This window comes from Myotis yumanensis, unplaced genomic scaffold (assembly GCF_028538775.1).
Source record: "Myotis yumanensis isolate MYYU_CA2020_CCGP unplaced genomic scaffold, mMyoYum1.0.hap1 SCAF_7, whole genome shotgun sequence".
NCBI lineage: Eukaryota > Metazoa > Chordata > Mammalia > Chiroptera > Vespertilionidae > Myotis > Myotis yumanensis.
The window spans coordinates 59159384-59183391 of NW_027223758.1; the positions used below are offsets into that span (position 1 = coordinate 59159384).

General features: G+C 39.9%; 1 protein-coding gene and 1 pseudogene across 2 annotated transcripts in view; one reads left to right on the forward strand and one right to left on the reverse strand.

Moving 5' to 3' along the window:
• The window catches only part of AKAIN1 (A-kinase anchor inhibitor 1), a 41559-nt gene extending 23824 nt beyond the window's left edge, over positions 1 to 17735 (reverse strand). The window contains exons 1-2 of one of the 2 annotated variants that reach the window (XR_011472180.1): positions 17672 to 17735; positions 11550 to 11617 (exon numbers count right to left, since the gene is read on the reverse strand). Coding sequence is in view for 1 of the 2 variants with exons in the window: in XM_070420602.1 (XP_070276703.1) it covers positions 5892 to 5907 (16 nt within the window). In the remaining variant the exon portion in view is untranslated. Of the gene's footprint in view, positions 1 to 5891; positions 6225 to 11549; positions 11618 to 17671 lie in introns of those variants that run through there. The other variant, XM_070420602.1, reaches the window with a different exon arrangement.
• LOC139014611 (cyclin-G1 pseudogene) lies at positions 12101 to 12594 on the forward strand (annotated as a pseudogene).
• Positions 17736 to 24008: the final 6273 nt, after the last annotated feature.

A 24008-nucleotide genomic window follows, 5' to 3' on the forward strand; every position in this document is an offset into this window, starting at 1 on the left:
ACTATGTTGTGTGTAGAAAATAAGCGGATCTAATGTCAAATCTTGGTTATAAAATTGTCAGGCATTCTGAGCTTTACTTTTATCATCTATAAAAATGAAAATTCATGTTTGACTTCCTGCAAACCTCTGGTCACAACATTTTTGTCAACTGAAAAATACATAACCTTGTTTTTAACACTGGTCGGGGCTTGTGTAGAAGGCAACCAGTCAACATCGATGTCTCTCTCTGTCTTTCCCTCTATCTTCCACTCTCCCTAAAATTCAATGAAAAAATATCCTCAGGTGAGAATCAATAAGAAAATAAATGAATAAATAATAAACCAAAAGGAAAATCTATAATTTTTGCTAGAGGCTTTAGTACCCAACTTTTAGCAATCAGTAGACCAAGTAGACTGAATATGAGTTAGGATATAGAAGAAATGAACAACACTGTCAGCCAACTATATCAAAATGACATTTAAATAGCACTCAACTTTTTTAAAAAAGAACAGAATATGTCCTCTTTTTAGTGCACATGGAAGATTCACCAAGATAGACCATATCCTAAAAACAGTATTGAGGTTTCCCAAAAGATTAAAAATGGACCTGCCTTATGACCCAGCAATTCCACTTCTGGGATTTATCTGAAGGAACTCAAAACACTAATTCAAAAGATTATGTGTATCCCTATGTTTATTGCAGCATTATTTACAATAGCCAAAATATGGAAGCAACTAAGTGCTCATCGAAAGACGAGCAGATAAAAAAGACAAACCTATGGTACATATATATGCAATGGAATATTACTCAGCCATAAAAAAGAACGGAATCTTTCCATTTGCAACAGCATGGATGAACCCAGAGGGCATTATGCTAAGTGAAATAAGTCAGACAGAGAAAGACAAATATCATATGGTCTCACTTATATGTATAATCTAAAGAAGAAAATAAACAAAGCTAAAATAGACTCTTAGACATGGCCAGCAGACTCGGTGACTGCCAGAGGGGATTAAAGACTTACTAGTATAAATGTAAGTCATGAAGCCATAAAAATCCTAGAAGAAATTATAGGCAGTAAAATCTCAGACATTTCTTATAGCAATTTTTTTTTCAGACATATCTCCTCAGGCAAGGGGAAAAAAACAAAAAATAAACAAATGGGACTACACCAAACTAAAAAGCTTTTTGCATAGCAAAGGAAATCATCAACAAAATGAAAAGACAACCCACTGAATGGAAGAACATATTTTCCAATGATACATCTGATCAGGGGTCAATTTCCAAAATTTATAAAGAACTTACACAACTCAACACTAAATAAATAAATAAATAAATAAATAAATAAATCGCAATTAAATAATGGCCAAACGACCTCAATAGACACTTCTCTGATGGCCAACAGTCATATAAAAATATGATCAGCATCACTAATCATCAGAGAAATGCAAATTAAAACCTCATGCCTGTCAGGATAACTATCATCCATAAATCAACAAACAAGTGTTAGGAGGATGTGGAGAAAAGGGACCCCTCCTGCACTGTTGGTAGGAATGCAGACTGGTGCAGCCATTATGGAAAACAGTATGGGGTTTCTTCAATTAATTTTTTATTTTTAATGGAACTGCCTTTTGACCCTGTGATCCCACTTCTAGGAATATATCAGAAGAAACCTGAAACACTAATTCTAAAGAATATATGCACCCCTGTGTTCATTGTCGTGTTACAATGGCCAAGATTTGGAAGCAGCCCAAGTGCCCAGCAGTAGATGAGTAGCTAAAAAGGCTGTGGTACATTTACACAGTGGAATACCACTCAGCTGTAAAAAAGAAGGAAATCTAACCTTTTGCAACAGCATGGATGGTCCTGGAGAGTATTTTGCTAAATGAAGTAAGTGTTCAGATAAAGACAAATATCATATGACTTCACTTATATGTGGAATCTAATTAACAAAATAAGTTAACAAACAAAATAGAAACAGACTCATAGATACATAGAACAGACTGACATCTATCAGAGGGGAGAGAGGTTGGGGCACTGGGTGAAAAGGTGAAGGGATTAAGACATAGGCAACAGTATGGTGATTGCCAGAAGGAAAGGGGGTTGGAGGAGGTAGAAGAGGGCAAAGGGGGAATAAATAGTGGTGTACATATGTTAAAATTCATAGAACTATACACCAAAAGAGTCAACTTAACTGGATATAATTTTTAAATAATAAATTAATAAAAGTAAAAAATACCTTAGAGTTAAGACAATCTGCTATATAATTTACAGATTGATTTTTCAAGAATTGGTTTACATAAATAAATACCAGTAAAAGCTGCCCTAGCTAGTTTGGCTCAGTAGATAGAGCGTCAGTCTGCAGACCAAAGGGTTTCGGATTGGATTCTGGTCAAGGGCACATACCTCAGTTGGGTTGTAGGCTCCTCCCTGGCCCCGGCCCTGGCCTTTGTCAGGGCACATGCAGGAGGCAACCAATAGATGTGTTTCTCTCACATTGATATTTCTGTCTTTCCCTCTTTCTTCCACTGTCTCTAAAAATCAATGCAAAAATATCCTCGGGTGAGGATGCAAAAATAAATAAATAAATACTATAATTAACTTATAATAAATAAGATTTTCTTAAATATTTTGATAGCGCTCTCTAGAACTATTGTTTTAATCTTAGAAGTCAAGATACTGGCTGTCTAATTCCTTACAATTACACCATTTTTATTCCCCATGAATTCCCTACAAAACCAATAGCACAGAATGAGAAGTCCAGACATCTTCATCCAGAACTTTTTGTTTCTCCCAAATGGAAGTTTTTGTATAGCCACAGACTAACATGGGTCAATTTAGTGTTATGCACAGAGCCAAAATATTTTTCCATATTGGTTGTGTCATCTATTTTCCTTTAGCTATGTTTGTATGTTTCTAAATCTTCTCATATTGCTCCAGAAAGAAAGATTTCACCTTCAGATTGGGGCTGAGGGAAGGAAGGAGGAGTAGAAAAGAGACTTAGAAAAAGAGACTTAGGAAAGGAAGTAGAAAAGAGACTTAGGAAAAGGGGTCTTTTTGCCTCAGACATGTGCCCCAGCTTAGTTTATTTAATCAGTATTTAGGAATATATCATACTTATAGAGAAATTAATGTATTTATACTTTATTCCTCACTTATTAATTTTGTATAATTCCTTTACAGGAAAGAAGAAATGAGTGATAGGTTCCAAGTAACTGAATCCTTAAATGATTAGTCTTCATGACCCTTCACCATTAAGGTTTTTAAAAATTGGTGTGCACAAAATTAAAACCCTCTAAAATTACAAAATCTATGAATGGTATAAGAAGGGGGGAAAGTGTAGAACTGTATTGTCTGCCCTGTGCAAACTGAGAAATCACCCAAAGATTCTGCCCAGCTTAAGCCCTGTCGTACAGTGTGTAAACTAACCTAAATAAGAGAATGTAAGAATATGTCATACCATATGATAAGAGTGAATTCTAGCTAGAGTATATAAAGTCCTCTTCCATTCCGTCCTCATTCCATTGTGCTTCTGAGCTGAAACTTGCTCCATGGATCTCTGTCACTTTTTATTTTTGCCTTTAATGTAAGCAAAAAGGCAGCAGAACCATTCAAAGGATGAACAATCCGTGAGGCAAGATCAGAACTAGACCTCAAGGTTCTTATTCCACTTTGCTAAAATTCAAAAAGCTACACTGGGTTTTGAAGTGCACAGTATCCGTTGACTCAGTTTTATAAACAGCTCATTGTTAATTTGCCGTTTTATTCAGCTTGGATTATCAAACACATTTCATGATTTTGGGAGTGATCACTACATATTCCCTTCCTTGGCATTAGGCTGGCTTGGAGAAAGAGGTGGGGGTATTTCCCTTGACTAGTCCAAAACAACTGGATCCCCAGATATCGAGGTTGTAATGCTGAAAAGCTGGCAGAGTTCAAAAACAATTCATTTTTCAGATTTTCTTCCAGAACAGTATCACTAAATGAGTTAGAAGACATATTATCACCCCTTTCCTATTGCCCCCAAATGCTTATGATTTTTCAAGAGAAACTCAATAATGAAGTAATTACTCAAAAAAGTGTTTCAGATATCTTATCCAGGTCAATTTATGCCATCTCTGACAGTTATGAAAAACTTATACTTTCTCCATAGGGGGAAAAAAAACTAATACAAAACTTAAAGAAAAAATGGAAAAGTAAAGCCCAATCCAAATAGTGGGCTACTTTTAAGCCAAATCAATCAACTCCAGAAATTTCCCACTGCTTATTACACAATCCTTCACCCACAATGCTTTTAGAAAATGCCAAGTTAGCATCATCCAATAACCCTAACTCTGGACAACACCAGCCCATCCCCCACCTTGGAAATGGAAGGATACTTCCCCTTGGCTACATCTGACCTTGAACCAAAAAGCAGCTATCCCTGGGTCTGGTGAGACATTTTTTTTCAGGAAGATAGGCTTTGAGGTATAGGAATCTGAGGTCAGAAAACGTCAGCTGAGGCTGGCAAAACTATCTGGAATCAGCCTCCCTGAGGGTAGTAAAATAGGGGTGATATTGTTTACTTCAGAGGGTAATATAAAGATCAAATGAGTTAAAGACATGAAAGTGCTTTATGAAGTGTTAAGTAATTTACATATGTATCAAAGAGCTGTTGTTTTCCAGCTTCACAGAACCTGGGTTGATTGAATGTCCGTTCACTAAGCAGAACACTTTCTTTCCTTTATTTTTTGGCGGGGGGTGGGGGGGGGGGTGGCGGCTCATGGGCTTTTCTCTAAGTCATTTGTTCTTCTGAGTCACAGATGTGGTGAGTATAAAAACTGACAGAAACGCATCCCTGCCTTCCCAGCTAACATCCTAATTTGTGGGGGAGGGATTGCAACTTCCTCTGCTCAGTTTTCCTAAGGAATTTTTTGAAGCCCAGACTCAATTCTTCCCTTTTTAAAATACCTTTCTTCCCCAGATCTCTGAGGTCCATGGCCACAGCAAATGCAAACCTACCTTTCAGATTAAACTATGACACAGCTAGAGAGTTCAAGGCCCTTCTAATCTTTCCCCTACTCCCTCTTTTCCCCCAGCAATCTTTAATGAAGTGGAGGCTGGAATTTAAGAAGGGGGGGCGGGGTGAGACTTTCTATCTACCCCTAGAGAGGGCTTCGTATGTTAACAAGGGCCAAGCTTTCCTTAACTCCTCCTGACCTCATCTGAAACACACATCCACGACTTCATACACACACGCACATGCTGGTAAGCCAGCCCAAAGCAGACAAATCTGACTTCCCCAACTTGTAGCCACAAATAGCAGCAAAGAGACCAAAGTCTTTCACCGCTTCCAAAAGACACTGCAACGGCCCGCGACGCCGCAATAGCAGCCTCTGTGCTGCAGCCTTCCGCTGGCCAGAGTTTCAGGGCTAATTCCTTACGGAGCATCGCTCTTCTGCCCTGCGCCCCACTCCCCTGTGCTTCACCCACTTCTCTCCTCGGGAGGTCAGGAGGAACCGGGTCACTTTGCACTTCTATGGAGAGGGAAGTTCAGTGAAGGAGATTCCCACCGAAGTAGCCCGAAGCCCACTACTCTTTGCCCCCTGTCTCCACCCTTCTGCCCACGCAGGCGCCTGTGCGGCAGACGAAGGTGCCAGTTCTCAAGGTGCCTGAGCTCGCATGGGATGTGCAGGAGCTAAGCAGGAAGAACAGCGACGGGACGACGGCTGGAGATAGTTAGAGGATAAATGGGGCAGGACTGGGGAGAGGGATGAAGGCTCCGCACAGGGGCACTCTCTCGCCCCTCTCTCACAGACTATAACTCCGAAACGCGCAGATGGGCATTAAGGTAAAGGCCTTCCCTCCCTACTCTCTCCCTTCGCTTCCCCACTCCCCGCCTGGACATCTAGTGGAAAAGCAAGGTGCGGGTGTACCTGGAGCGAACACCATGATTTCCTCCAGCCGTTACGCCCCTAGGTAAAGACAGAGACACGAAGGCCAGGACTTGGAGGAGTCCGGTGCAGGTGCGCGTGCAGGGCGCGGACCGGCTGCGGGCCGGGGCGATCAGCACCTCGGACAGCTCTCCGCCGCGCGATCCCGGGCTGCAGCTCCAGCCGCTGCGGCGCGCTCAGCCTCCACAATGCACTGCTCCGCCAGCGGCCACAGCCGCGGCGGGAGGAGGAGACGGAATCCCTGCTCAGTTCATCCCTCATTCCTGTGCCAGCTCAGCATACGTAGCTGTTTAGAGAGCAAAGCACTCCTACAGCTTCTACGGGAGAAGGACCGAAGAGGAAGAGAGAAAAAGGTAATTGCCCGGCTTCCCGGCAGGGGTCAGCTAATTGCTTCTATTACCTGCTGTCACTAGTCCCGGTGGATATAGGACTGACATTTAGAATGGGTTTGTCCTTTCTTTTTCTTTCTTTGTTGTTTTTTTAACGCAAAAGCTTTACTCTCGAGGCGGCTGACTGAGTTCTTCGAGTTGGGCTGGCTCTGAACAGAGGGGTGGGACCGCCAAGTTAATCAGTCTTGGGCCCAGAGTCCCAGTCTTGTGCTACTATAAAAAGACAGCAGGAGGGAAGGACAGGGTGACCATGAAGGCATGAGAAGGGCGTCACTATCAGGCCCTGCTCCCAGGCAGCCGATCTGGCTCTAAAAGCTCCTAGGCTTGGAGACCCTCAAGGTCATCACTTTAGAGAAAGCAGGGCCCCACAAGGAATTGGAAAGAGACCTCGTGAGGCTGGTCTCCTCCACCGACAAACTCACACAATCTACGAAAGGATGAGTCAAGAGTCCCTTTCAAGTGTGAAAACAGCCCTGAAACCCATCAAGAAGCATTACTGCTTCCCCTGCCTTTACCCAACTGAAAACTATGCCCCCCCCCCATGTATACATCCAGTTCTACTCTAAGATACTGGGACATAACACCGCACTCCATGCTTCTAATCCTTGCTCACTTTAAAGCACTATCTAGTTCCCCCAAGAAGTGCTTGTAATATCGGCCAAGCTAGATATTACCCAGCTTGAAACAAGTCCATCTGGGTTATAACCTCAGTGCTAAAATTGATACAGGATCCTCTAGCCTCAAAGCAGATGTCAGTTGCTTTGGGTTTAATCCTCTATCTTCGCAGTTGAATGGAGTTATACAAGAACAAAGGGTGATCAGAGTCATCTCCAGTGTTTTACAGGGTTTCTTCACTTGCACTTCTCCCTGGAAAATAGAGCTATTCTGAAAATACAGTATTTCTTAATAATTTGATTGGTGGCCATCAGCTCAACACTCTTTTGGAAAATATAAAGCATTCAAATAGCCTTATTGGGACTGGTTTTGTTCCAAGCCATCCGATAGACTGAAATGGCAAATAGTTTTACAGCTCTTGAACCACAGTTTGCCTGGAGGCATATGAACAGCCTCAACATAACATAATCAGTACTGCTCTTAGCACCTGGCTCAACACAGGCTTGAACAGATGGGACCTGCCTCAGCAGCAACAAGATGCAAGTCAATTGATGGACAGATGAAGTGTGGGCATAACAAGATGCAGTCTGCTCATTTTCCCAAGTTAGACCAAAAGCCAGGGACAAATGATGCTTATCACCATAAGTGTGAAACACTATTTGAAATAATCTTTGAATGAATGAAAGACCTCCTTCTTTTAACACACTCAATAGGGCTCTTCTTTACAATGTATTTTGTAATGAGCTTTATTTTCCTAATGTATAAACAATCACTCATGATTAAGCTCAAGAAAAAAGCAATAGAGTGTAGGGAAAGAAAAAATACTTGGAAACCAGTCACACTCAGGTATAACTTCTTCACCATGTACTAATTGTATATTCTTAGATAAATTACTTCCCTGTCTCACCTGCAATATAAGGATGAATGTATCTCCAAGGTTTGTTGTTGGGATTAAATGTAATAATGGATTAATTAAGAGATAGCACAACCTCAATTAAACTCATTCCAGGAAATTACTAATACCCTGGGAATAGATGACACCCTATAAGAATATGGTAGAGCAATACTTCTCAAACATTAATGTGCATGTGACTCCCACTGAAGATCTTGTTAAAATGCAGATTATGGTTCAGTAGAGCAGGGTGGGGCCTGAGATTCTGCATTTCTAACCAGTTCCCAGGTGATGTCCATGCTGCAGTTGCTGCTTGTTCACAGACTATATTTTGAGGAGCAAGGTATTAGATGTATCAGCATTTAAAAAGAAGTAAATTACTTACATCTCCTTCAACCTCAGAGTGCATCTTTCTGTGATACTAGAAAGGAATCCAGATGGATTCCCATAGAATTCCAAGCTAGACAGAGGCCTAGATAATATTAGAAGGGAGGAAAAAAATGCCTAAAAATGGTCCCAGAGCTCCTTTGATTAGCCTACTATGGCAATAGAAGGTAATATGAACTAGTAAAACCAGTTCAACAGGTCAAGGACAGAAGAGAAAACTGTCTTTAAGGCCCATCCTCACTTCTTCTCTGACCTTCCATCATCACTTCCTCCCATCATCTCTTCATTTGCTCTACCCAACACACCACTGCTACTCAGCCAAAGGACAGTATCTTCTTAACTCAGCTTTTGCTTATTTATATTTTAGTAAGAACAATTAATTTTACTACCAATAAAATCAAGGCACATTAATGATTTTTTAATTTACAGATATTATATCAGTAAATATTATATTCAACAATATTATCTCTTAATTTTTACTACTACTGGAGTCATTAGTCTGTTGGTCTAGTAATGCTAGTAAATTGTTATATCTTAATGTAAATGATCAATTTAATAATAGAATGCTTCATAGGAAAATAAAAATTCCCTTTTATTCTACCATATAATCCAGATTCTTTGATATATCATTTATTCAGTCTTAGCCCACAATGGAGGCTTAAGTTCCCAATGTAGACTCACTGTCTCTGTTTAAACACCTTCACTCAAGGCAAATGACTCTCTATTCAAGCCGTTGCATTTTGAGATAGCCATCTATCAGAGAGGCTGCCACGGTCGCTGCTGCTGCCACCGCCTCCACCACCACCACCACCACCAACAACAACAACAACAACAACAATAACCTCACTCTAGCACCATCATTCCTAGGCAATGATGGAAATAGTGATAAAAAGCAAGATGGTAAACAAGTTGAACTAGGTGCCCCAACCTTCCTACTCTTGTGCTGAACTTATCAAACTAGGCATTCCTATCCCTACTGACACTTGAACAAGATGAAACTTCTTTTTTTAAGTGTTTTTTAAAATATATTTTTATTGATTTCAGCGAGGAAGGGAAAGAGAGAAAAAGAGAGATAGAAACATCAAAGATGAGAGAGAATAATTGATCAGCTGCCTCTTGCACACCCCACACTGGGTATTGAGCCTGCAACCCAGCCATATGCCCTGACTGGAAATCAAACCTCAAACTGTGACCTCTTGGTTCATAGGGTGATGTTCAACCACGGAGCCATGCCAGCCAGGTACCACTTATTTATCTATTCATCTATCGATGGACACTTAGATTGCTTCCATATCTTGTCTAATGTAAATAATGCTGCAATGAACTTAAGGGTGCATATAACTGTTCAAATTAGTGTTTTTGGATTTCTTTGAATAAATACCCAGAAGTGGAATTACTGGACCCTATGATAGTTCTATTTTTAATTTTTTGAGGAACCTCCATACTGTTTTCCATAGTGGCTGCACCAATTTACAATCCCACCAACAGTCCATGAGGGTTCCCTTTTCTTCACATCCTTGCCAACACCTGTTGTTTGTTGATTTATTGATAATATCCATTAAAAGAAGCAATTTCATTATGAAGCCTTTAACCATAATCTTTCCAAATGTCTTGGCTTATAGACTTCAAATGATTACAGAAATGAAGTGCTGAAAATAAAAGCTCATCTTCTCCTAACAGTTGCTAGAAGTCATTGAATTGGGCCTGTGGGATGGCCTAAAAGTGAATTAAGTAAAAAATAAATAAATAAATAAATAAATAAATGAGAAAATGTGGTATAAAGAGACATGAAAATAAAAAAAACTGAATGAGAAAGAAGACATTGAAAAACTAATCTTTGTGCTATCAAATTTGTAAAGAGAGTAAGGTACAAATACATATAAAGAGGGAAATGACAAATTTTTTTAAATGAAGAGATGATGGAATAAAAGGGAAGAGATAATAAAAAATAATGACTGTACTTTAAGAAAAGAAATGGGAATTATCAAATAATTTTTGTAGATTTAAAGAGTAGGGGGCAATGTCTCTGTAGGTTTGCATTTTATGAAGCAGTTTATGATAACATTTGGAAATGGATGGTTTTCAGAGTTAGTATTTGATTTTTATACCACTACATAACAATAGTAGATATTAGGCTGAATCTTTACATTTGAATTTTCAAAGAAGCTCTTGAAATGCAAAGCAGAGAGTAAAGTCTTGAAAACCAAGGCTTTTAATTAATTATAAGAGCAGAGGGGAAAAAGTTTTTTGAGTCATAGCCTCAAGGTTAAATTGGTAAGAGTTGGGGGAAAAGCTTGTAGCCAGTTTTTCCACTCCAAAGGAAATATTTTGCATTTGTTTTATTTTGTTTAAAAACTCATTCTGGGTTTGGGAGCAAGATTTTTTTTACTAGGATAGATAAGAAACAATAGATTTAGCAGGGCCTTCAAAAAAGGTGTTGAAAGAAGAGCCTCTGTTAGCTGGGTCCCTGAAAGGTAAGCCCATTTCCCCTTACCACTGATTGGACTTTACATTCATAAGAAAGAAACATCCATTGTGTTAAGCCACTAAGATTTGAGGATTTACCCAGAAGCTAGGATTAATTTAACTAATACAATGGTGATGCCATTAGCCAAGACAGAAATTCGGAAGCAGCAGCTGAGGCAGAAGTAAAGATAAAGACTTCAGTTTAGTCAATATTTAGTTTGAGATTATGTGGGCATATCCAAGCAGCTAAAAATAGTGGTCCTGAAATCAGAAGTGTGCTAGAGGTAAAGATTTGGAAGTTTGCGGAATACAAGTGACTAAAGCCTTGGTCCTGATTGAATCAACATAGGAAGGGGATATAAAGGGGGCGGAAATATGAAGGCCTTGGATGAAAAATATCAGTATTTATAGGAATGCAGAAAAAGAGGGATCAGAAGGTAAGTGAACACATTCTCAAAAGGTTTCATGCTTGATGTTTTTTTACAATAAACCAAAATAGTTGGTCTTAGAATTCTCTTTTAAAGAACCACTTAACTTATTAAATTGATAGTCATATAAACCATGTTACTGCCTCTGCTGTTAAAACCTTGAATTCAATAAACTCCCTTAATGCTTTGCTTCACACAATGCAAGTTCTAAAATTCAATAAAACCATCTCTCCAACATAAATGCCAAAAAACATTTAAATAGTGTACAAAGATTTGAAAGGGAAAATTGGCCTCTGATGAATTCTCTGACACAACATACTTACCTGTATCATCAACTTTTTAATGTTTGATCTCTTCCAAAATGCTTTCATATGCATTATTCGTTTGCCCCTTACAAATCTGTGAGGTTGGTTAATATAGTTGGGCTCCAGACATCTGACAACTTATCAAAAGGTACCATTACCTTAGTATGGGTTCCATGTCAAAATAAAGCCCATTCTAGGAGGCAAGAGAACGGTCTCCCAAGGACATCTGCAAGAAAAATATACCCATTTTAAAGTGCTATTTCAATCCCATAGATTATATGTTCATCAAGCCCCTGTAGCTTATGAGTCTCACAAGTCTTTTTAGTGTGACTCCAGGGAGACTCTTACTTCCTGACTCACAGTTTGAGTCACTGTAAATGATCCCCCAATGAGAGCCAGCAAGTGATAAAGGGTAGATCCTGGACAACAAAAACAACCATTTACTTGAGAGGCACACTGTCCTTTGTCATAATTGCATTTAGCAATTGCAAATATATTCTGACTAACTCCTCACTGATAGAGGCATGGTTATTCATTTGCTTGCCTAAAGAAGTAGCTGTTTTGAAATATTCCTGATTTAATTTGTTTTCTAAAAGAATTTTAAGTCAAATAAAAAATAACATTCAGGGAGTTCTCATAAATGCCAGCTTCTGTTTAGACCATCTCTGTTAATATCTTCAACTACTATTCTAAAATTATCAAATGTCTGATGAGAATGGAAAAGGCTGTGTTTCAGAAGGTGTGTTGGAAAGGCAAAGCTACTTCTGCCTTCCAATTTCTGCATGTCTATTCACTCATTCAAGAGAACTTACAATGTGAAAAAAAAAGGAATAGGCTTAATTTTAAAAGATTAGAAGCTCAATTTAAGGCATGCCACTGCAGGATCATATTTTTTTTTTTAAGCTAAGCCTTCTCTGTTGGCATTGTCTATCATTGCATAGGTGATCCAAGCTCAGAGGTGTATAGAGTTAACAGAAGGTGTGGAATGTCCTCAGAAACATTCCAAGATAAGTGTTAGAGGTTTGACCTGGCAAGAGCTCATACCCAAGTGTTTAACTGAATATTCATCCAACAAGTGTTCTAAACCAACTGTTCAGACGTTGAAATGGATTGTTTCTGGGCTAACTGCATGGCAACTGAAACGTGGTTACTACAGAATAACCCACCTTCCAACAATTTCTGAAACTGTTCCTTAATTGGATTATTACAGGAACAAAAACGCTTCTCTGAAGCCATTCTCCACAATCCTGAAGTATGTATTGCATCACAACTAGATTAGCACTGATGTTCTCAGATTTGGGAAAACTGCCTAATTAACATTATGCTGCAGTGGAATTATGTTTAAATTTGAATTCATCTGAGGCATACAAACAAAACCAAGACCATAATGTGAAATGTTAATGACAAGTCTGAGGAGATAAACTGTGAATCTTTATTTCTAGCATTGATCCAACTTTTTATATTGGGTCACCATATTTAGTTGGTATTAAAAATGGTAACCTACTTAATTTAAATTTTATGGGACAGGAACTGGTTGTAGAGGACACAGGCAGTGGAAATGGAGGACATCTATAGTATTCTCAACAGTAAAAATAAATTTTAAAAAATTTAAATTTTAAATTATGAGGTTTGTATCAAAGCCAACATTTCACAAATGCATGGGTTTTTTGTTTTTTTATCTTCACCCGAGGATATGTTTTTATTGATTTCAGAGAGAAAGAAAGAGAGAAAGAAACCTCAATGGGAGAGAGCAACATCAATCAGTTGCCTCCTCTACGCGCCCTGACTGGGATCAAAGCTGCAACCTAGGCATGTGCCCTGACTGGGAATCTAACTTGAAACCTTTTGGTGCACAGGGGAACACTCCAAATACCTGACCCACCCAGCCAGGGCCACATATGCACTTTTAAGACATAATATGGCTCACTATTTTAAGCATTGAAAATGGCTTCTTGGCCCTCATAATCAAGTAGTAGATTATCCAAAGATGTGGACTTTATTGCTACATGGGAATTACATTTAAATTTTATATAAAGCAAAAGAACACCTGTTGTTTGTTGATTTATTAATGGTAGCCATTCGGGGAGGTGTGTGGTGATATCTCATTGTGGTTTTAATTTGCATCTCTCTGATGATTAGTGCCATTGAGCATTTTTTTTTTCATGTATATTGGCCATCAATATGTCCTCTTTGGAGAAGTGTTTATTCAGGTCCTTTGCCCATTTTTTAATTTGATTATTTGGTGTGGGTTTTTTTTTTTTTTTTTTTTTTGGTGTTGACTTTAATAAGTCCTTTAAAATCTGAATATTAATCCCTTATCCGATATATCATTGATGAATATGTTCTCCCATACAGTGGGTTCTCTTTTCATTTTGTTGATGGTTTATTTGTTTGTTTTGCTGTGCAGAAGCTTTTTAGTTTGATGTAGTCCCATTTGTTTATTTTTCCTTTGTTTTCCTTGCCCTAGGAAATATACCAGCAAAAATATTACAATAGATGTCTGAGATTTTACTGCCTGTTTTCTTCTAGGATTTTTATGGTTTCACAACTTAAATTTAAGTCCTTTATCCATTTTGAGTGTATTCTTGTGTGTGGTGCAATTGGTGGTCTAGTTTCATTTTTTTGCATGGATCTGTCCAATTTTCCCACCATTTATTGATTAGACTGTCTTTATTCCATTCTATGCTCTTGCCTCCTTTGTCAAATATTAACCCTAAAAATGTGGTTTGGTATTATGATTCCCTCCAACTTTGTTCTTCTTTCTCAAGATTACTGAGGCTATTCAGGGTCTTTGGGGGTTTTATATAAATTTTTGGAATCCTTGTTCCAGTTCTGTGAAATAAGCCATTGGTATTTTAATAAGAATTGTTTCGAATCTATAGACTGCTTTGGGTAGTATGGACATTTTAATTATGTTAATTCTTCCAATCCATGAACACAGTATATGCTTCCACTTATTTGTATCTTACTCAATTTCTTTCTTCAATGTCCTGTAGTTTTTCAAGTACAGGTCTTTTACCTCTTTGGTTAAATTTATTCCAAGGTACCTTACTTTTCTGTTATTGTTGCAATAGTAAATGGGATTGTTTTTTTAGTTACCTTTTCTGATCATTATTGGTGTATAAAAATGCCACTAGTTTTTGGATATTGATTGTGTATCCTGTTATTTTGCAGAATTCATTAGATCTAGTAGTTTCTTGAAGTCTTTAGGGTTTTCTATGGACAATATCATGTCATCTGCAAATAATGAGTTTTACTTCCTCCTTTCCAATTAGCTTGCCTTTTATTTCTTCTTATTGTCTGATCACTATGGCTAGAACTTCCAGTACTATGTTGAATAAGAGTGGTGAAAGAGGACATCCCTGTCACATTCCTGATCTTAAGGGAAACACTTTTAGTTTTTGCTCATTGAATCTGATGTTGGCGTAGGTTTTTCATATACAGCCTTTTTTTATGTTGAGGTATGATCCCTCTATTCCCACTTTGCTAAGAGTTTTTATCATAAATGGGGGTGCTGGCTTTTTATCGAGTGCTTTTTCTGCATCTATTGATATGATAATGTGATTTTTATCATTGATTTTGTTTATGTGATATATCACATTTACTGATTTGCAAATATTGTACCAACTTTGCAACCCAGAATAAATCTCACTTGATCATGGTATATGCTCTTTTAAATGTTTTGCTGGACTGATTTTGCTAATATTTTGTTGAGGGTTTTAGCATCTATGTACATTAGGGATATTGGCTTGTAATATTCTTTCTTTGTAGTGTCTTTATCTGGTTTTAGAAATAGGAAAATGCTGGCCTCATAAAAAGAGCTTGAAGTCTTCCCTCGTCTTGAATTTTTTGGAATAGGTGTTAGTTCTTCTTTGAATGTTTCGTTAAACTCACCTGTGAAGACATCCAATCCGGGACTTTTGCTTGCTGGGAGTTTTTTTTATTAGTGCTTCCATGTCATTAGTTGTTATCAATCTATTCAGATTTTGATTCAGTTTTGGAAGGTTGTATGTTTCTAGGAATTTGTCAATTTCACCCATGTTTTCCAATTTGTTGGCATATAGTTGTTTTAATATCTTCTTACAATCCTTTATATTTCTGTGATGTCAATCATTACTTCTCTTTCATTTCTGATTTTGTTTATTTGGTTCCTCTCTCTTTGCTTCTTAATGAGTCTAGTTAAAGGTTCATCAACCTTGTTTATTTTTTCAAAGAGCTAGCTCTTGGTTTCATTGATTTTTGTATTTTTTTTAAATTTCTATGTCATTTATTTCTGTTCTGAGCTTTATTATTTCCTTCCTTCTACTTACTCTGGGCTTTTCCTATTATTCTTTTTCTAGTTCTTTTAGGTATAGGGTCAGATTGTTTACTTGAGATTTTTCTTGCTTCTTGAACTTCCCTCTCAGGACTGCTTTCATTGGGTCCCAGAGATTTTGGCTTGTTGTGTGTTTATTTTCATTTGTTTCCAGGAAGTTTTTTTTATTACTTCCTTGATCTCATTGGTAACCCATTTATTGTTTACTAACATGCTATTTAGCCTCCAAGTGTTTGAATGTCTTTGAGATTTTTATTGTGGTTGATTTCTAGTTTCATTCTTTTGTAGGAATTGCCTTTTTATCCAGAAATCCCACTTCTTGGACTATATCGTAAAAATCCTGAAACACCCATCAGAAAGAATATATGCACCCCTATGCTCATAGCAGCATCATTTACAATAGCCAAGATCTGGAAACAGTCCAAGTATCCATCAGTAGATGAGTGGATATAAAAGCTGTGGTCATTTACACAGTGGAATACTACTCAGCTGTAAAAAAATAAGTAACTCTTACCCTTTGTGACAGCATGATGGACCCAGAGATTATTATGCTAAGCAAAATAAGCCAGTCAGAGGAAGACAAATACCATATGATCTCACTTACATGCAGAATCTAATAAACAAAATAAACTGATGAACAAAATAGAATCAGAGGCATGGACACATGGAACAGACTGACAGATCTCAGAGGGGAGGTTGGTGGGGGCGACTGGATAAAGGAAGTTGGAGAGATTAGCCAAAGAACATAAATGCATAGCCTATGGACACAGACACAGTGTAATGAAGGCCACGGTAATGGGGTGGGGGGTGGGGGACTAGGTGGAGGTGGACAAAGTGGGGGAAAATGTTGGGTATCTGTAATAGTGAACAAAAAAAAAGAAGTAAAGCTATGTGTACTTGCAGATGACATGATCTTATATATAGAAAACTCCAAAGAATATACACACACACAAATTATATATATATATGTATATATATATATACATATATAATATATATATTATTATATATTATAGCTAATCAATTTAGCAAAGTTGGAGGGTACAGGAATCAATTGTATTTCTGTATACCAGCAATCAACAAGCCAAAAAAAATTTAAAGAGAAAGCATTCTAAACCACAAAATACTTAGGAATAAGTTTAAGCAAGCACACAGCACACTGAAAACTACAAAACATTGCTGAAAGAAATTAAAGACCCACATAAATGGAATGCTGCCCCTCGTTCTGGATCTGAAGGCATACTATTGTTAAGGTGACTATCCAAAGTGATCTACAGACTCGATGCCATCTCTGTAAACGGTGCTGAACTGAACCAGATGTTATCTGTTCCCTTCGTCAGTACAAACATCAGTGGCATTAATGTAGACCTGGTCCTCTCCTAGCTACAAACTGCCCCCCACCTGAAATGTTAAGTTCCTCTTCAAAGACCTGGTACTCAAGAAGCATTCTCCCACTGTCCCACCAACACTGTAGCCCCCGTAAGTGTATATACGGTCAGAGCTGACTTTTGTCTTCAGGAAACAAACAAACACACACGGGCTTTGGAGGAGGGCGGGGTGGGGGGCGCTGAGAGGAGGCGTTGCTAAGATTCTATACCAGTGGTTCTCAACCTTCTGGCCCTTTAAATACAATTCCTCACGTTGTGACCCAACCATAAAATTATTTTCGTTGCTACTTCATAACTGTAATGTTGCTACTGTTATGAATCGTCATGTAAATATCTGATATGCAGGATGGTCTTAGGCGACCCCTGTGAAAGGGTCGTTCGACCACCAAAGGGGTCGCGACCCACAGGTTGAGAACCTCTGTTCTATACGGCACCAGCGTGCTGTCAGGCGGGAAGCCCAAGGGATAGTCAACTCTGGAGGCGCTGAGCACTTCATTAGAACTGCCTCTTCGCAGCCGTGAGGACCTGGGCATAATGTGTGAGGGGTCAGAATATGGAACACAAACAGTTGGCCTACCCGGACCTCGGAGGGGAGCGGAGGGAAGCGCAGCGTTCACTTTAAGCACCTGCGGGCCCGCCCCGCGCTCGCGGCAGCAGGAGGCCCCGCCCCGCCCCGCCCCGCGCCGGCGCCGGAAGTCCGTGAGCGCTGCCACGCAATCAGATTCCTCCGCCCAGCTCGCTGCTGGGTGCCGCGGCGGCTGCCTCTGACTCCTGCCTCTTCCTCCGCCGCTTCCGGCCTGTTGGCTGTCGCTTCTCCGGCCCATAGTCCCGGCGACCCTGCCCGCCGTGCTCGGACCGAGGCCCGGCCTGGTCTGCGGAGACCGCGCCGTCGCCGCGGGAGGGACGGAGCCCGAGGGCAGCGGGGCGCGCGGCGGCGGGATGGACGCGCTGGCGGTCCGGCCGCAGGACCTCCCGACCCAGAAGCACGCCCTGCGCAGGGAGAGCCACGAGCTCGCGGAGCAGGTGCGGCGGGTACCTTGCGAAGGCCCACCTGCTGCCCGGGTGCCTCCGCCGGCTTGCACCGCGGCTTTTCCCGGCTTTTCCCGAAACGTTTGGAGGCGACTCCGCCCGCCTTCCCTAGTTTTTGCTGCAAGCCGTTTGGTACATGAGGTTCTTGGAGGCCAGAGCCTCCAGCGACAGCCTAAGGGTGGCATTTTTATCCGGAGGGCGAGCCCCATCCGAGCTCACTCGGGGGGCTTCGTGGACGCACTGGGGCAGGGATGGGCGGGAAGCCACCGGCCCTGCGTGGCTTTGGTTCGGAAAGAGCCCTCCAGCCCCGCTCCAGGGCCCCCAGCCCTGCTAGAAAGGCGGCTGCTGCCTGTGCTTGCCACCCGCTCTGCTTCGCACTCCGCTTGCTGAGAACCTGTCAGAAGTTAATGGGCCACCCAGGACCACGGCCCTGCCAACTCTGAAGACTGTTGCTGACCGCCATCCAATCAGAGCCACCCTAGAAAGTGCCCGAGGTTGCCACAACCCCTGTGGACACTGATGTGGATCCTCGGGCCCAGAAATAGCTTTCATGATTACTGTTCCTGGCAGCCAATTTTTTAAAACCTTTCATTGATTTCAGAGAGGAAGGGAGAGGGAGAGAGATGTAGAAGCATCAAGGATGAGAGGGACTCAGCCATCGGCTGCCTCCTGTAAGTCCCACGGTGGGGATGGAGCCCCGAAAAGAGGGCATGTGTCCTTGACCAGAATCGAACCCGGGACCCTTCAGTCCACAGGCCAACGCTCTATCCGCTGAGCCAAACCAGCTAGGGCCTGGCAGCCAAATTTTGACATTTCTACCCGAAGAATCAATTTTTCACATCCTTCATTTCTGTTCTGAAAACACAAGAGTCTCAAAGATAGTGCCTTTTAGAGAAATCCAGGCACTGGACACTACACGGAAAAAGTACTTTTAAAATTTAAATACAGCTTACATTACTGTATGCCTAGTACTGTACTTAGTAACACCAAGACAAAATATATGTCCTCAGAAACAATTATGTTCTGAGAAAAAATTGGAAGTGCATGTTCTGATGTCTGGTAAAATAATGCTTTTGTGTATAAAGAATGGCATATTTGATTTTTCGGTGGCCTTTTTTTTCTTTGCCCCATAGTTTAACCCTTTGCACTCCGAACCATTCTGGACATTGGCTACCAGCTACTCGACGCTACTTTGCGGCGGAAACGTGCATTTACAGACCCTCGTATTATTTAGTATAATTTTGGAACCAAGTAACGTATTATAATGATACTGGACTTATATGAATTGGGTGACATTGAGGAATGTATATTTGCAAAAAAAACAATATTGTTTATAATTTTGTACAGTATGATAAGTTTTGTAACACTCCCCAATATGCATTGCAGGCTGATTAGTGCATGTTTGACAGTAATAAGTGGTTTGACGCCTGCCACCAGGTGTTTTCCTGTTAGAACACACAATGCAGTCCCGTTTTCTTTGTCCCACATCGGGAATATGTAGTTTATTGTTTAATCCGACACAAAACCCGCTGACATTTCTTGTATTTATCTTAGTAATTTTACGATATTTTGATTTAATTTCTTGTGCCATTTCAAGATAAAACTTCAGGGAAACATGCATGTCTCAAAAAGTTGCGTTGAAATAACTCAATTCCCCGTAATCACTAATAAACTGCAATGTCCCCTGAGAGGGGACATCCGAGTGATATGCTAGAATTCCGATGTCCCCTGAGAGGGGACAGCGGAGTGCAAAGGGTTAAACACATGCAGCTTACAGAGGAGACAGAAAACCCACCTGAACAGTTTTTATGTTTGCTGCCAAATCAGGCGAAGATGTTATATTTTAAAATGCATATAACGGTAAAAAAAAAAAAAAAATGGGAATGGTGCATTGTTTGAACTGTATGCACTTGGCTTCATTCTTTTTTATTAAATGATTTAGCTTCCTCATTTCTTGTAAATTACTTTGCTTTTTGGCCTCAGTTTTTCTTCTGTAATTAAAGGCATTGTTTGATCATTTGTTTCAAAATTCTGTGATTCTCTTATGAGGCCAAAGAAAGAAGAAAGGAGGATCTGAATCTTCCTATTAAACAAAGCGGTTCTTTAAACCCTGAAGGAGGAAAATCTATAACTGCCTTTCCTTGAAAGTCCGTAGATTTTGTTATTCTGGTAATGAATATAGTTTCACTGAAGTGTCTTCTTGAGTTTTTGGTTAGACATCTTCATATTCAGAAAAACTCATCACTGCCACCTTCGTGGACAATTTATATACCCGAGGAGCATAGGAAAAACCTCTAATTATATTTTTGCAAGATGTGATTAATGACAGATTATAGCAATTATTTTATCATTGCTGGTTAGCATTACAAGAATTCATAAGGAGACTTCATATATATATATGAGGTACTAACAAAATAAACTGAATCTTGGGTGTATTGCTGTTAATTTCAAAGCAATGTTTTCCCATAGTAACAAAAATTTACAGTCCTGACCTGTGCGCTCAGTGGTTAGACAGTTGGCCTGCTTACAGGAGGGTTGCTGGTTCTATTCTCATTCTCAGTAAAGGCACATGCCTGGGTTGCAGGTCTGATCTCTGCCCCAGTCAGGGCTCCTGTGGGGGGCAACCAATCACTGTGTCTGTCTCTCTCCCCTCTCTCCCACTCTCTAAAAATCAGTGGAAAAAATATCCTCACTCCTTGGATGAGTTTTTAAAAAGTTACAGGATATAGCACCAAAAAAAATTTTTTTTTTCAGTAACCCTCACAAGAGCACATATTTGATAGCATACAAAAATTTTCTAATGAAAGATAAGTATCAACATTTAATAAGTCAAAAAGAGCATCAAAAATATAACTCTAGCCCTAACCAGTTTGGCTCAGTGGATAGAGCGTCGGCCTATGGACTGAAGAGTCCCAGGTTCCATTCTGGTCAAGAGCATGTACCTTGGTTTCGGGCACATCCCCAGTAGGAGGTGTGCAGGACGCAACTGATTGATGTTTCTCTCATGATGTTTCTCTCTCATCGATGGTTCTAACTTTCTATTCCTCTCTGTAAAAAATCAATAAAATATATTTTTTAAAAATGTAACTATAAAGTCAAAAAATCACTTAATTTTTTGTAGCTATCTCTTATTATTGAGGATCACTTAGATCTCCACCAAAAGGGGGGAAAAAATAAAGTACAGGAGGCTTGCTTACAGACAGTTACACAGAAAGTAGCCAGGAGAGAAGGGTCACTGGTCAATGACTTCCACATCATATTTTTCCACCTCTGAAATCAGGTCATAACAGGTTATGATCAGTTTGTTGTAGTCTTTGGTCTTCTGCCAAATGATCTCCAGGGAATGGTTCCTCATCTGGCCCTTTGTTAGGATCACCTAGATGGCCACAGGCCACTTGAACTTTCCTATGAACTTGAGCAATTTCCTCATCTGCTACATTGAGTTTCTCTTCTGTGTGGGCCTATAATTCTCGCATCTTTGGCCTTCCGTTTGCATTCATAATTCAGTGATTCTTTATTCTTGGAATTGCCTTTAGTCACCTCTTTCTGCTTCTCATATCCCTTGAAAAGGCCAGAGAGAGATGTGTTCATGGAGTTCATATCTGTAGTAAGTTGACCTTTTCCTTTCAGACCTATATTTCAGCTTTGGCAGTCAACTTTAGTTTCTGAGCCTCCTCCCTCTCCTGGGGTACAGTCCCTAAAAATCCACCCATAATTTTTCTCATCTCCAGGTATTTCAGGTGGAGCTCCTCATACTTGCTTTTCAATTCCAGGTTTTCCATTTACATGGCTTTAATCATCATGTCCAGGTTCTTCTGGCTGACCTGCAGGACATCCATGATGGGACCAATGGACAGAGGCAGGCCCACAGCCCAAGGGTGCATGTAGGAAAGTCAGTCACAGGAATATCCAGAGCTCCTACGAAATCAAATGCCACTGGCCTTGCTTTAGGTAGACTTCCTCAAGAAGACTTGGCATCATGAATGCTGTTTGTCTCAATGGCCACAGAAACCAATTTGTTCGAGAGCTGTCTTTCAGTTGTGGGTCAAATCTGAGGTACAAAAAACTGTTTCCTCAAAGCAGATTCCTTAAATGAGGATGTTCCAGACTGCTCCAGATGACCCATCGCAGTGTTGGTGCCTAGAATTTCAACTGGGGCTCTGAAGCTCTTCTATTTGAGGTCCGCCACATGCTGTGACCTGTGCCCAGAAAGAAGATCAGGGCTCAGTGCCTGGACTGCTTGTGTGAACGATGTACCCAAAGAATTCACTGTTCCTTCCTCACTCGCTGCTATCAGAGTCTCCCCTGAGAGTATCTTTTTATCCTCAAGTGATTCCAATTTAAGTGCAAAATTGAGGGGCACTGATAAAGGATAGATTAGTCCCAGAAGAGAGGCAGGTGAACTTAAGAAGGGGTACATGTGGGAAAAAAAGTACACTTTTCTCGTTCCTCTTGACTTTGGCTTGTATGGCTTTACCTGATTTGGGCATTTTGTGATTTGCTAGAAAGGCAACTCTTTATATATTTAAAATTAGGGAATGCACTCACTGTAGAACCAGATAAGCATAATTTGTTACAATGCTTTTTTCATTTCCCTCTGTGATGCAACTTGTTAAAATTTTACTGCCTTCGCTAAACTAAGATTTATCAAATATCTTTATTTTGGACATCTTAATTTTGGACATCTTAACTTCTTGCCAATTAATTGAAGGCAATGTCCTAACAAAGCAGGTAGCTACCATACAATGCAAACTGCAGATAACTATTAATTCAAGTAAAATAAAATCCTTCATCTTCCCCAGATCCTTTTAAGTGGCCTGCTCTCAACAGTTCTCTACAATGATTCTCTAGCTTTAGGGAGCATCAGCATCACCTGAGGGGCTTATTAAAAAACAGATTGCCCTGGTCAGGTTGCTCAGTTGGTTGGAGCATTGTTCCATATACCAACAAGGTTGCAGGTTCAATTCCCTGTCAGAGCACATACCTCCATTGCAGGTTTGATCCCCAGCTCAGGTGCATACCAGAGGCAACCGATTGATATTTCTCTCTTACATTAATGTTTCTCTTCCTCTAAAATCAAGAAACATATCCTAGAGTGAGGATTAAAAAAAACAAAACAAAAAACCATAACACAGTTTGCCACACCTTACCTCCAGAGTTTTTGATCTACCACATTTGGGCTGGGATCTGAGAATTTGCATTTATGACTAAAGTTCCTAGGTGATGCTGATGCTCTTGGTGTAAGAGTAAAAAGATTAGACATTAGAGAAATATTTAATTCTCCCTAGTGCAAAGACCAGAAAGAGAGCACTTACTTTAAAAAACTTGTCAGTATAGGCTCTTTCTCTACCTTTTGAAATGTATGCAAACCTCTTAAAAGGCAAAATAAGCCTCTTGCCTTTTCTATAGTCCAGGAATTTCTCTTTAAAATGGGATTTGGAGCCATCACTTTGAAATGTAATCATCAAGGAAAATAGCACCCCTATCTCCAGTTTCCTGGGAGTACAGAAGCCTAACTTCAGCAGGTCCCCCGGCTCCAAATTGCAAACATGCCTTTTGTCATACAGATGTGAGAAATTCGTTTTTCCTTTATATGAAGGCAATGAGTCCTCTTGAGGATTATTTATCTTGAGACTATAGATATAATGGGTTTTAATGGCTTGGCTAAATAGGTGAAATTTCTTTCTGAATTTGCTATCTCTTGTGCCTTTCCTGTGTTCTACATCACATTCTGGTTTAGTGTTTATTCCATAATAAAACTGTTTTTCTTTCATCTATCTTTATGGAGAAGTTTTTTCAGGTTGATAGGGAATTTTATTTTTTAATTATATTTCCCCAATATTGATCAGGACCACACTTTGAGAACTATTACACACATGAACGTA